Here is a 14,113-nt window from a genome sequence, read left to right on the forward strand (position 1 = left end):
TGCGTTTACTCGAAGGATCATAACACCTGTACCCCTTATATTCATCTGCATACCCCACAAATCTACACTTCAAGGCTTTGTCTTGAAACTTATGCCTTAATGAGCTATCAATGTGCACATAACAAATATATCCAAAAACACTCAATTCATGGTAATCAGGATGAATGCCAAAAAGTGTAAAGAATGGTGATATGTTTTCCAACAGTGACATAGGCAGGCGTTTATCGCATGCACTGTAGAGTGAAAGGCCTTTGTCCATAAAGTAATAGGGAGATTACTATCATGCATCATGTTGATTGCACTCTCAACAATATATTGATGCTTCCTCTCAGCAATCCCATTTTGTTAGAGGTGTATGTGGGCAAGACACTCTCCTCCTTATTTCATTATGCTGGAGAAATTCAATAAAATCACTAGAGGAGAACTCTCCCCCTCTATCACATTGAAAATGTAGAATGTTTTCAGAGAAATAGTTTTTGATAAAAGAATGGAACTTTCGAAATAATCCAAAGACTTCTGATTTATTCTTCATGAAGAATATCCAAGTGTAACGTAAATAGCTGTCAACAAAGATAAGGTAGTATCGACTTCCAGAACCAGAAGCAATTGGGCAGGGCCCCAGACATCAGAACATATGGTCTCAAAAGGTCTTGAAGCTCTTTTATTGATTGAATTGAAGGATAAAACATGACTCTTACATAAATGACAACTCGAACATTTTATTTCATTTGTTTGTGAACTCAAACTAGACTTAGGAATCAAATTATTTGAGGCAAGTTTTTCAATGAAATGACGACCAACATGACCCAATCGACTGTGCCAAAGGATTGGCTTATTACATTCAGAGATAACGAACACAGACTCGGATGAAACTAATGATGGATGCTGATAGAGCTTCGATGAACAAGTGGAATGAACTGTGGAGGAGAGATCTTCTTGAAAGATGTACATATTGACTCGCCTTTTTCCCTCATCGAATGTCTCCCTCGTGTGAAGATCCTTAACATAAACAGAAGAGGGAGTAAATTCAACTGAAGCACTAATATCATCAAGTTTTAACACAGAAACAATATTTTTCTAAATATTTGGTGCATGAAGAACATTTGAAAGTTGAAGAGAAGACTTAGACATGGGTATAACAACATTTCCAATGTGTGATATGGAGTGATGGGTCACATCTCCTGTGACTATGCTATTTCTACCAACATAAGGAATGGGGTTTAGGAGTTTACCCGCATCACCGAAAACGTGGGTTGATGCCCCTGAGTCAACATACCAAGTGCCTTTATCATTTTGCTTCATATTTAGCCTTGTCAATGCTGCCAATAGTAACTCTTTTACTTCTCCCCCAGTCTTTGAAATTTTTGTGTCTTTCTTGGCTTCTAACTGCAAAGATTTTCCTTTATTCAGAGGATTAAACCGACAATTTGCTTTAATATGTCCCCTTTTGTTACATAAGAAACAGGTAGGAATGAGTCTTTGACCTTGCAGATTGGAAGAAACATTGGGCGTTGGAAGTAGCCCACGACCCCCAAACCAGGTCTTCCCTGTCCACTCCTGCCTCGAAAAGGACCACCTCCTCTACCTCTGCCATAAGTCAGCCTTGTAGCAAGAACTTCTTGAGTCCCAGATTGCACATGATTTTCTTCAGAAAACCCTTTCAGACTCATCTCATATTGTAACAATTTTGCACGTAGATCTTCGAACTTCGGAAGCTCGAGGAGACACAATAAGGACGTTGTCAGAACATGATAATCTGGACCCAGTCCGCTTAGAGTTTGTTGTACTTTATCTTTGTCATTAACTACACATCCCATGATAGCCAGTTGATCCGTGATAGTCTTCATTCCATTTAAGTATTCCATGATCAACATGAAATCTTTCCTCAACATCTGAAATTCTCGCTTAAGAAACACAACTCTAGCCTCGGATATTTGCAAATATGTCTGAAGTAACTTATCCCACAATTCCCTAGCAGAACAATCATCAGAGATGGCTACAAGAACCTCTTGCGACAATGTAGATGTGATGTAGGCCACCAATGCTTGGTCTCTCTTCATCCATGCGATGTAATCCGGATTTCTGAGAAGCACAGTAGAAGGTGACCCTTTATCATCTTCCTTTTCCTGCGAGATAAACTCTGGAGGGGTTGGAATTGACCCATCCAGATGTCCAGAGAGATCTTGACTCCTTATAAAATGGACGATCTGTTTTTTCCAAGTAAAGAAATTGTTATTGTTCAACTTCTTAGAGACGAGTTGACTAAGAAAATTGGAAGAAAGAGGCGTTTCTGAGAACGAGGAATGCATTGAGGGTAACACAGGAGATTGGAATAAAAGAAAAAGAGAATTTTTGGACCAGATTCAGTCAATAGATAAAAGAATCAATCACTTTTAATATTCTGCCTTTTTTTTTGCAGAAGTTTAACCAGGAAAATTATATCCTGTCGTGGTCAACGAACATAAGAGGTTTGATGTTGTCAACACTGAATCGATTTCAGATTGATAAAAAATAGATTGATGAATGAATACAACTAATCTTCAACAAATCCTGTAATCTTGAATATCAAGAATGATGTAGATAACACAAAAACATTTCAAGTAAAGCAGATTGGCAGCAGATCGATGATCCCTTTAAAGAAAAATATGCAACAACAGAAGAAGAAGTTGGAAGTCAATATTTTGACGTGGAGAGAGACGTTCCCGATTTTAGAAAAGGTTTCAGAAATCGGCAATTACGGAAACAGGAATACGTTGATTAACGAAAGGCGTTCCTGATTTTAGAGAAAGGTTTCATAAAACAGTGATTAAGGAAACAGGAATACGCTAATTAACTAACACCCAAAAAAAAAAACTTAAAGGTTGAAGCACAGATTTAAGGAGGTCGTTGATATAAATTCAAAAGGGATGCACGTATGTGTTCAGAAAGGAACACATATTTAAAGGACGCTGATTTAAGAAGATGAAACACAGATTGGAGGTCTGGGTTTAGAAAAAAAACACAAATTGAAGGAGACGCAGTTTTGAAGAAGGCACAAATGAGATATATTGAACTCACAGATTTCTCGGCAGTTTTGGAGAAGACGCAGATAAGATCTCTTTGGACAATCCTTTTGGAGAAGCAATCCCAAGCCCAACTTTCTACCGCTCTGATACCATGTTAAGAGGCGAACTCTAGATTTACCTGCGCAAGGAAGAAAATGAGTAAAGGAGAAAGAGGGTTGCAGAAGGTCACAGGTGAATCTCTCACGTGTGGCTAATCTATTCAAAGCATATGTATATAAAGTATTACAAAGATTAGGGTACAAAAATGCCCTTTAATGAATAGTAAAATTACAACATAACACAACCCATATATGTTATTAACAACCTGTCCATTGGAGTGTGTACCGCTCTGTCCTCTCCCTTGACAGATTACAAGAAGTGAATGAGTGCGTCAGGGGTAAATTAACTGACGACTCATTCTATATGCACTAGTCTTTTGACCAAATGAGCATCTTACCTGTGAAGGCGATCCCATTTTTATGTGTTTACAGCATTGTGCATTTAGCACTGTTCGAGGTCGCACGACCGTCTCATCCGATCATCGCAGTACTAGCGTGTAGTGCACGACTACAAGTACTCTAGGATGAAAGAGGTATAGTTCCTCAATAGGAGCCTCAACAAAAGTGTTTCACAAAAATGTAATGTTTCTCAAACTTTACTTTTGACGTTATTTATCTTTTGAAACAGCCAACAGCTTATGCCAACATTTGGCATGTAATTTTCAAGAATCTCATCCGCTATCGTGGTATCTACATGCCTTGCATGACTCGATACCGGCCTCGATGAACGGGATACGAGTTTCTCAACAGAAACCCCGCTAAGAAGTTCGCTTAAGCCCCAATTCAGGGTTACCCGAGATATGTCGAATAGACGAACAGAACCAGCCAATCACATCCTTCCAAATACTTCGCTTTAAGCAGTCTTTGATGTTTTTGCGCAACTACCTAAATTCTCAAGTCTACTTTGCAAAATTGCTCACTCGAAAAGACAGGATCCCTGCTAGGGATCCCTCTCCTTAGACGATGATGTATCGTTAAGCTCCCGACTCAACTCTTGTCGCAAGAGGGAGAGTGGTAAATGCCTCTTGCATCCTTCACAAAGATGCCTTTATAGCACATGCAATGAGCGAAAACCTGAGCATCATCTGCAATGGCAAGGTAGTAACGAAACATTTGCAAAAGCAAGAGCCTGGGCGCAAAGCGCGACGGCAAAGTAAAGACATGATAGAAAGTAAAGGACAATGATCACAAAACCGCGTCCTTGAGTTAAATGCGTACTCGTATAAATATATATATATATATGCATATATATTTATTTAATTATCCTTTTTAGTTAATTGAACTCAATTCAATTGTCCAAGTCCTCCGTGCAATCTTCCCCTACCTCAGGGAGTTACAAGTTTGCTAGCGTTTGCGGGTGTAAGCGATTGACAGCTCGGGATGCGGGGCGCGAGCGGGATCCGTCGTACGAGCTGCAAAAGCAAGACGTCAATGTGCTATCTCAATCAGAAAGGTAGAGACGATAGGGGCGTTGTCGTTGTCCTGACGTGAAAAAAGCAGAGGCAGGGGCATCGTGCCCCTGCGAACCTGTTGAACGCGAAAGAAGTAGGGGAAGGGGCCGCGAGCCCCTGTTGACCTGCTATCAGTAAACATCGGGGAGGCAGGGGGTTGCACCCCTGCCTGTCGACGATTCAGGCAGAGGCAAGGGTTGTACCCGTGCCTTACGAAAAATCGGACAGATGTAGGAGTTGCGCCCCTGCCTTCTGAAAATGAGAGTAGGCAGGTGTTGTGCCCCTGCCTGACAAGGTGGAAGAGAGGTAGGGGGCTTCACCCCTGCCTGTCGAAGGAGCAAGGAGGTCGTCGATCAAAAAGGGGGAGGTAGGGGGCTTCACCCCTGCCTGCCAAAATTAGCGCAGGCAGGGACGACACCCCTGCCTACTAGAAGGAGAAGGCGCAAGGAGGGGGCTCAGCCCCTCCCCCGCCAAACTGAGGGCGCAATGAGGGGCTCGGCCCCTCCCCTGCAAAACGAGTGCACAAGGAGGGGCATGGCCTCATCCTGCCAAAGGGTACGCAGGGAAGGAGCTCAGCCCCTCCCTTGCATACAGGGGGTACAGGTAGGGGGCTCCGCCCCTTCCCTGTCGCTAGAAGGTGCAGGGAGGGTCGCAGCCCCTCCCGTGAACAACAAAGGTGCAGGGAGGAACCTCGAGCCCTCCCCTGCCGGAAAAAGGGAGTAGGGAGGGGCTCGACCCCCTACCCTGCCGTAAAAGGGTGCAGGGAGGAGGTTGGGCCCCTCCCCTGCTAAAGATGGTGCAGGGAGTGGGTTCGACCCCGCCCTTGGCCGCAGGGAGCATAGGGAAGGCTCGGCCCCTCCCCTACCAAAAAAAGACACAGGGAGGGGGCTCGACCCCTCCCCCGCCAAATACGGCACGCAGGGAGGTGCTCGACCCTTCCCCTGCAAACAGAAGCATCGGGAGGGGGTTGGGCCCCTCCCCCGCAAAACACATCGCAGGGAGGGGGCTCTACCCCTCCCCTGCGATTTAAGGCAGCAAGGAGGGGGCTCTACCCCTCCCCTGCGATTTAAGGCAGCAAGGAGGTGGCTTAGCCCCATCCTGCGCAAACAGAGAAGTGAGGGAGAGAGAGAGATGGAAGGAAGAGGAGAAGAAGAGAAAAAGGGTGCGTACCTAGAGGTCGTCGGAGGGAAGGTTGCCGGCGTGCGTGTGTCGCCGGAGGCCGCTGCTCGACAAAAGCAAGGAGAGTGGAAGAGGCGGTCGAGGGAGAGAGTGTACAGAGAGAAACGAGAGAACGAGAGGGAAAGGGGGTTTCTATTTGAAACCCCTCCCCTGCCTCGATGTCTTTAGAAAGCACGAGAAGTGGTGCCTCTGTTGGGTCCGGGTCCGGATCCGACCCGAATCCATGCTTTTTTTTAGGTTTTTACATGACAACTCCACTCTCATCACCCATTTTCTTTCCACTCCCATCACCCATGTTGCCTCCTCTCCAACACTGGCTCCCAAACAAAGCCTTATTGTATTATGTAGGTTCTTGTAGCTTGGAGCTTGTTAAAGTATGAATAAGAAGGAAACCATCCAAGTTATTTTAGTTAAGTTGGATGGGACAAATTATTTGTATTGGTTAATTTTGTGAGGACTATTGTTAAAGGATTTAGATATAAAAGGTGCCCAAATGATACAACATTGAAGCCAAAGAAGGGTGATGAAAATTATGATACAAATATTGAAGAATGGAAGAAGGATAATGTGAAGGTTATGGCTCTTGGGTTCCATGGAGCATAACATAGCATCTAACATGTTGAAGTTTGAATAAAGGATGCTTGGGACTATTTGAAGCAAGTCATTGAGCTCATAGTTATTAGTCGGGACAGGATTTCAAGGCTCTGAGGCAAGAAAATGAACCCATGTAGATGTCTTTGATAGATTCCGGCAGTTGTGTATTGCCTTCACTTTGATGTTGCCTAATAACAAATGCATTAAGTGTAAGAGTACACAGAATGTAAAAAGCTTGATTGTGAAGCAAGGAAATAACAGCAAGTTATTGACCTACTGATGGCTTTATGTCCTGAGTTCAACAGTGTGCATACTAGCATTCTTCATCCTTGTGTCCTGCCCACCTTGGTTCAAACTCTAGATGAGCTGATAGTGGACGATACTAAGAACAAATCTCTTAGTGCTCGCCCTACAGAGGAGACAGTACTTGCAAGAGGCAATCAAGAGGCAAAAGAGCTGGCAGGACGGGGATTTTAGAGGTGATATGAGCTCAATCCAATGTCACTATTACAGGAAACTTTGGCATATAAAGAATACATGCCCAGCATTGAAAAAGAAAAAGTTTAGAGCCCTTGCAGCATCACCTAGTGGATAGACTTCTAAGGAGGTGCAGTTAGATGGCAATTGTGGTGTTCATCCTCCTCTTCTTGTTGGAAGCTCCTTAGAGCATCAGTTGGAAGACAATCACATATTCTTGAGCATATTCAATAGCAAATCCAGCAACTTTTAGCTCATTCAGTTGTTGCAATCCATGCCTTTGCCCCTTTTCTTCTCATACTGCTTATATAGTTATCGCTAGCAGCCTCGCCAGTTGGCTAATAGACTCAGGGGCATCTTATCATATGACCGCTAAAGAGTCCATTCTAACCAGTTTTCATTCTTGCAGTAGCATTTTTTGTATTGCAGATGGACCATCCATGCCCATTTCGAAAGTCCATTAACCTACTTCATGATTTAGGAGTAAACTAAATCTTTCTTAAGTTTATCAAGTTCCCTCTCTTGCGATGAATCTTGTCTTTGTAGGACATTATTAAACTCAATTGCAATATATTTTTTTCTTTTGTTGATTGTGTTGTGCAAGATCAACTATCAGAGAGGAGGATTAGGATTGGCCATAAGAGGGGAGATCTATATTACCTAGATTGGTTAGACATGAGTTTACAAAGGAGACTTAGAGTTGATTTAGGAGCTACTACTTTGGATGAGTCAGTTGTCTGGTACCAGAGACTGGATCATATTTTCATCTCTATGTTCCAGTATTTAGTGTCTTCTGGAAGTCAAAGATGAGTCTAGGCTAGTTGCATCAGACCATGCAAAAGATCGTGTTAAACCAAAGCTTTCCACACATAATACTCGTTTATTGTTTCAATAATTTTCAATATTTTACTTTTTTATGAGGCTTATGACTTATCATTCAAACACTTAAGCTTAGCCTTAAAAATACTTTGTCATCTTGATTTAACTCAACACTTTTCACATGTAGCATGTAGCATGTGCATAGTACTATTAAGACTCGAAGTCCATGTACACAAAGGCTAGCAAGGGGGAGAGAGGTTAAAAGTAAAAACAAAAGAATTGTATGCCTTCTCAATATGAAAAGTTCATTAATTTCTTCTATCCTAAATAATAAAACATTTTCAAAGCATAACAGTTACAAGTAGAGATTTCCACACAAGAACCATGTCCAAAATACCTGTGGTAGAGGAAGCACAACAAATAGATCAATCCAGAAGAATCGGCTATAGACATAATGGCGAGCAATCTTTTTTGGGTGATCAACTAAGTCTCCGGTGCCCACTACTCGGGATTCTGGAGCAACATATGCCAATCTAAACTGCAAATATGAAGTATAAGCAGTAGTCAAAATATATCATTCAACAATATGTTCTTAAATACACATAAGAGCAAATTCAGGAATCCTGAATCACATTTTCTAAGGCACTATTTACCTACAACAAAAGTGATAGATCTTGAATTTGAAATTATGAACAACCTTAACAAAGCACATGCCTGAGATTCCTCAGTCAGGAGGAGTCAACAAAGAGTTGCAGAACTTAAACTTAGGAAACTTGATAATACAACAATGTGACTTAAAGAAATAACATAGACAACATCCTGCAATAGATGGGCTAGTGCATTTATTTGCTTCAAGATATCCTAGAGCACAACTTTCAAAAAACAAATGAACTGATATCAAGTCACATAAAAGAAACTCATATATTCAGCTTAAACAAATGTTGCCAATGCAATGCTTTTTCTAATGGCGAAGATGAAGCAATATTTCCTAAAACATATGAAAAATGATAGTCATGAGTTAGCTCTAATATCGCGTATTTTCGCACTTAGTCATTTTATGATTTTGGTTGAAAATTTGGCTAAGTATAAAAGAAAAATCATTTGAACCTCGATATTAGACAGATGCTTTTGAGTTTGGGCTTGGCCCAGGTCTCATCAACTAAGTCTAAACGAGCCATTTAAAATGTAAGAAAGTTTTATTTTCGATCTTTAAATTCAAGCAAAATTCAGGTTATTTTCAGGCAAAATTCAGAATTTATAATCATATGATATATCGTTGGATGCGTCTCGGAATGCTGAGCACAACGATATATTACTTTTCAGAATTCGAGTTCTGGTTGGCCCGAAAATCGCATTTTTTTGAAAAAGGAGTAGTTTGTCGATTCGAATCGGGATTTAGATCAGACCGGATCCAATGGATTTAATCCAAATTAATATGGATCTGAACTCTATCCAAGACCCATATTAATCTGGGTTTGGTCCAGTCCAAAACCCATTTGGATTTTCCAGATCCAAATCCATGCCCAACAATTTTCTAGCTTTAAATTGGAGTTAAATAAGGTTAAGAAGTCTCCCAAGTTAATTTGGCTATTTTTGAAAACTTCTAGATAATTATTAATTATTTAATACTAAATAATTAATTAAATAATTAATTAATTTCATTCAATTCCAAATTTTAATTACATGGATGATTAGAACTTCTTAAAAGAGTCCTTGTACATGCCTAAGAAGGCTAAAATAGGTTTTAGAAAGACTTTTAAAAAAATTGGAAACTTTGAAAAAGTCAAAGTATAAGAGTTTTGGAAATTTTAAAAAGAGAAGAAAGAGAGAGTCCTCAAAGGAGGAAACTCTCCTTCTCCAGTCCCTCTAGAGAGGGCTGAAGAAGGGGGGGCGTCACCTCCCTCTCACTCTATTTAAGATCAAAAAAAAAAAAAGGGAAAGAAAGAAAAGAGAAAAGGGTACTAGCTTCTCATACTAGTTGATTGCTTATCCTGTGTAGCTTATGAATTGCTTGTGATGCAATAGTTTGTGCCTTACAATTAATGTAGTTATTTGTCGATAGACTGAGCCATCCAATGGTACTTGTATGTTTTGCGAGCATTCTTATGAATGTTCGTCTTATTCAATTGCTTTGCTTGCCTGGTGAATAGAGTTAGGCACTCTTCACCTTTAGAATCTGAGGGATCGCTATAGTTGCTTGTCTAGCACTATGATCCTTATTGCTTTTGTATGTAGTTGTTGGCCTTATTAAAGTTTTGCTTACTTCACAGTACTTTTGTTAGATCTGCTAGTCATGCTTTTCCTGCTTGATCTAGCGATTATCTTGCTTATTGTAGCCTTTGTTCTTTCTTGTCTTTTGCACCCCTACTAGTCTGTTGTGAGACTGACCCATTTTATGGGCAGGTGGTGAACAAGTTATACAGCTTGCGATGGAACGATGATGTGATGCATTCAAGGCAAGGCCCTTTTCTGACGTTGCGCTTCTGGGACACTTTTGATAGATGTGGTACAAAGTTTCTTTAAAAGCATTTATTTTTATTAGAACTCTGGATTTCTAAAACTGTATTACTAAAACTTGGTTCTTCATTTCATTTCACTAAAATATATATTTGAACTGCAAATCGGTTTGTAAGGGGAAGTCTGTATTTATGTTGTAATGCGCCCAAGGTCTAAGGACTTGCTGATTTGAACTTGATATTCCGCTGAACTTCTGTTTTAAACTCTGACAAATGATTGATTTCAAAGCTTTCAACCTTTTTCATAAAAGGTTTCAAGTCCACGATTTTGGGGCGTTACACTCTCTCTCTAGGGGACGGTTCTTAGAGAGAGAGGCTCTTTTACACTTTTTATAGCTAGAGAGAGTCTCTAGAGGGGGTGATGCCCCTTCTACGTGGATAGAACTCTACCCCTATCTTTTATATATTATTATTTATTATATTTTTTTTAAACTATATCATGTGGAATATTCTACACTAGGGCGGATGCCCCCTTCTAGAAAGTTAAGTGGCCTCATCCTTTCTCTTTAAATTCATGTTTTTAAAGTTTTAAATTCATATCGGTTTTAAAGAGTATGGATGAATTATGGGTCTGGGTTAGACCCATGATCCAAACCCATATGCAATTCCAATTGGATCTCAACCCAGAGCGAATACTAGTCAATATGGATCTTAGACTGGGTCTAGATCCATATTAACATCGATCCAACGGAGCGGGTCAAGTCCGATCCAAATCAAAAAAGACCCAAAAATAGAGGTCGGTCAATTTAGAAAAATGCATTTTTTGAACCAACCGACATCTGAATTCGATAAAACAGATCTCCTACGAGATCTACGTTCCGAAATGGATCTAACTATGGTCTTAGATCTATTTCGCTCCTGAATTTTGCCTAAATTTAACTTGATTTTAACCCAAATTTCTTCGAATTTAAAGGTTAAAAACAAATAAGTTCGCAAATTTTTCTTAACATTTATAGATCTTGTCAGTGGGCCCTGGACCATGTCTAGACCCATGTTGATGTCATCCCATATTTAAGTATTTTCCATAATTTTTTCATATTAAATATAAATATTTAATTTAAAATTATATTTTTGAGCTTAAAAATTATGAAAAATTTACAAGATATTACAAAGAGAATTAAGAGGCCGCACTCAAGCCGCAAAGAAGAGATTCCATTTTTTATGAACAACCAAAGGTAGCATTTATAACAGCGGAAAGCATAACCTATATAGGGTTAAGTATTTCGGAACATTACATTGGAGAGGAAACTCAACACAGGTATTTTATTTCATTATGATATGAACATTTAAATTACCATAAACCCAAGGAATCACTGGAACAGTAGATCAACAATCTCGATCCAATGCCTCGTCCCGTAACCGCTCATAAATCTACTCGTTTACCTTAAAATGGTAAAAATTATAAGAATTAGACTATCACGTCTAAGTAGGAAAACTGTAACTTTCAATGCAAGTATGTCATAAATCTAGCATGTGATGTGGGTGTCAAATGTGATTCTCAACATATGTCTAAACAAGTAAGCAGTTCATGCAATAAAAGCCAACATTCATATATATGAGTATGTGAACAGCTATACAACAACCATAACTGAGCAGGTAAAGCATCGTATACAACATTAATAAGCAAGTGAATGTGTATTGCAACAGTCATAACAATAACCTGTACAACTTTCAGATGATTCTTCAACTACCTCGTATCTACACATTTCATAATTGTATATCGTCACAAGCTCTGAATATAAAACATGTTAAAGAACACAAACATATTTCTCCAGTATTTTCACTCAATGTGATACCTAACTGCACTAAATTGTGTTTAAATTATCTTACCCCGCGGGTACGCACGGGCACAGGTGACCATCTCATAAGAGAACGTTCGGGGGTATATTATTCAAGAGTATTTTATTAATCCGAACATTCTAACTGAGACTGAATCCCTAAGGGAGCGACTAATAGCCGAGAGAATCTCCCAAGGGCTCAACTCAAAACAGGATGCATCCCTAACTTCTGCAGAAGACATGGAACTACCACCTAGGACACATAGGTAGTCCTGGTCCCTAACTCCGAGGACGGGAACCAACGAGCCGCTTCACGCTCGAAACTCAACACAAGTCCTCGAAGTTTTGTACCACCTACCCTCTCCAAGGTAAGCCTCAAAAATTGGTTTCATTATTTAATTACTTTCCCGAAGTACCGGGCATTTCCCCAACTTCCTTCTACTGCCATAGCAGTAGATCTCAACCTTAGTCATTTTACCAAGGTGTAAAAACCATCCATATCTTTTTTGCACATTGATTTCTTAATTCCCCTAAGAGAGTTCCGATGCTTTTAAACCAGTCAAGCACACCATAATTACAATTAAGTTTTCATCACTCTTATTAACATAGCACGCCAGCCAATAACTCAAGTACCCACGTCGGGTAACCCATTCATATATTGCCCTCTTAGGCAAAGCACATATCCATATATCACTAAATACACCATCATATGTGTGAAACCAATATAACAATCCCATTCCTCAACACAGGTAACAGGTTGCATACAAGCAGTTCAAATTATATAATTTTAATTCATAATGAAACAAAGAAAACAATTCCCATAATCTAAATATATGCAACAAATAGTGTCAATACACAACATCTCCTTGATATGTCACACTCCTTTTCTACGAAAAGAGATAGAGAATTTATCATGAGAATTGGAAACTATCATTGAATATTAGAACATTTGCAGCTTAACAGGCAGAAGCGAATATGAAACTAAATAGGCATTTGAGCATTAAAACTTTGCAACTAATCTTCCGAATGTACGGCTTATCATGCATTTGGAACAGTAGGGCATATACATCATAACAGACAACTAACTTAACATTTGGAAATATGGAATGCATGCAGCTTCATAAGGAATCAAGGATCATTATAATAAGTACATAGATCATGGGTATCTACATATCAGGAATATTTCTATAGCACAAGCTAGAGGCATGTGCATACGTATGAACCCAACACAAAGTACCATACATGATATTACATCAAACCACATCACAGCATTTCCAGCTAGCCGCTTTCAGGACCAGTTTAGAAGATTCAGAAGTAACATCAACTTATTATGTTTACCAAATAACAATAGAAATATTCGGTTAATCAATCAATAAAGCACACAATGCTAAGACATGGTTTACTTATATATTTTTCCCTATGAAATCAGGTGCCCAAAACAGAATCAAGACCCACAGTTTAGTAGATGATATAGAATCCAATGCAGGAATCAAGCAAAATAAATATGATCCAGGAACCAAATCGGATCAAGAGAACCCATATGATCACATTATCTGAAGTAATCCATATTTGTGCTCAGTGTCTGCCGAAATCATACTAATACCCTCTAAACAAAAATTGCAAGTACGAAAATCAACTAAGACACATACATAGATTTCATCATTCATTGTTTGCACAGTTCAAACCGGAACACATGACAACAAGATCGAAGTAACACTCGAAACCCCTTGATGACCGTATGCAAATCCCTTTCGAACTAGGGTTGATATAACCCCCCCCCCTTCTTCTTCTTGACTGTCAAGATTTCTCTTTCTTGACAGTCCAAATCCCCAAATTGAACGATTTGGGTTCTTGGACTCACCAAATCCCTGTTACCACGACCGTAAACCCCGACTCCCAGGATTAGTTGATTTGGGTTTACGCCAGCACACACCTAACCCCCTTCCAACTTGTTGTCGCAACTGTCGAAACGCCAACTTACAGGCTTGGATTTTCCGGCAGCCCAAAATCGCACCAGGTGTTTAAGGCATGCGAGATCTAAGCTTCTTGCCCTTGACCAACCCAATCCCATACAAAATCAGTCAATACGTACAAAGAAAGCACAAGATCCTACCTGTTTTCGGGCTTAGAAGTTGCTGTCGCAGAAGGAGGGTTGCCGGCTCCGGTGAGGGTTGCTGCTGCAGCGAAGAATCGAGA

General features: G+C 40.0%; 1 protein-coding gene across 4 annotated transcripts in view; it reads right to left on the reverse strand.

The window, feature by feature from the left end:
• Positions 1–14,113, reverse strand: part of LOC149841099 (putative cyclic nucleotide-gated ion channel 20, chloroplastic) — a 120,510-nt gene that overhangs the window by 64,935 nt on the left and 41,462 nt on the right. For all 4 annotated transcript variants that reach the window (XM_090003590.1, XM_090003591.1, XM_090003589.1 and 1 more), the window contains one exon: positions 8,021–8,161. In XM_090003590.1, coding sequence (XP_089859716.1) covers positions 8,021–8,161 — 141 coding nt within the window. The remainder of the gene's footprint in view (positions 1–8,020; positions 8,162–14,113) is intronic.

The sequence above is a fragment of the Nuphar pumila genome, chromosome 4 (genome assembly GCF_984573655.1).
Source record: "Nuphar pumila chromosome 4, dmNupPumi1.hap1.1, whole genome shotgun sequence".
In the NCBI taxonomy this organism is placed as follows: domain Eukaryota; kingdom Viridiplantae; phylum Streptophyta; class Magnoliopsida; order Nymphaeales; family Nymphaeaceae; genus Nuphar; species Nuphar pumila.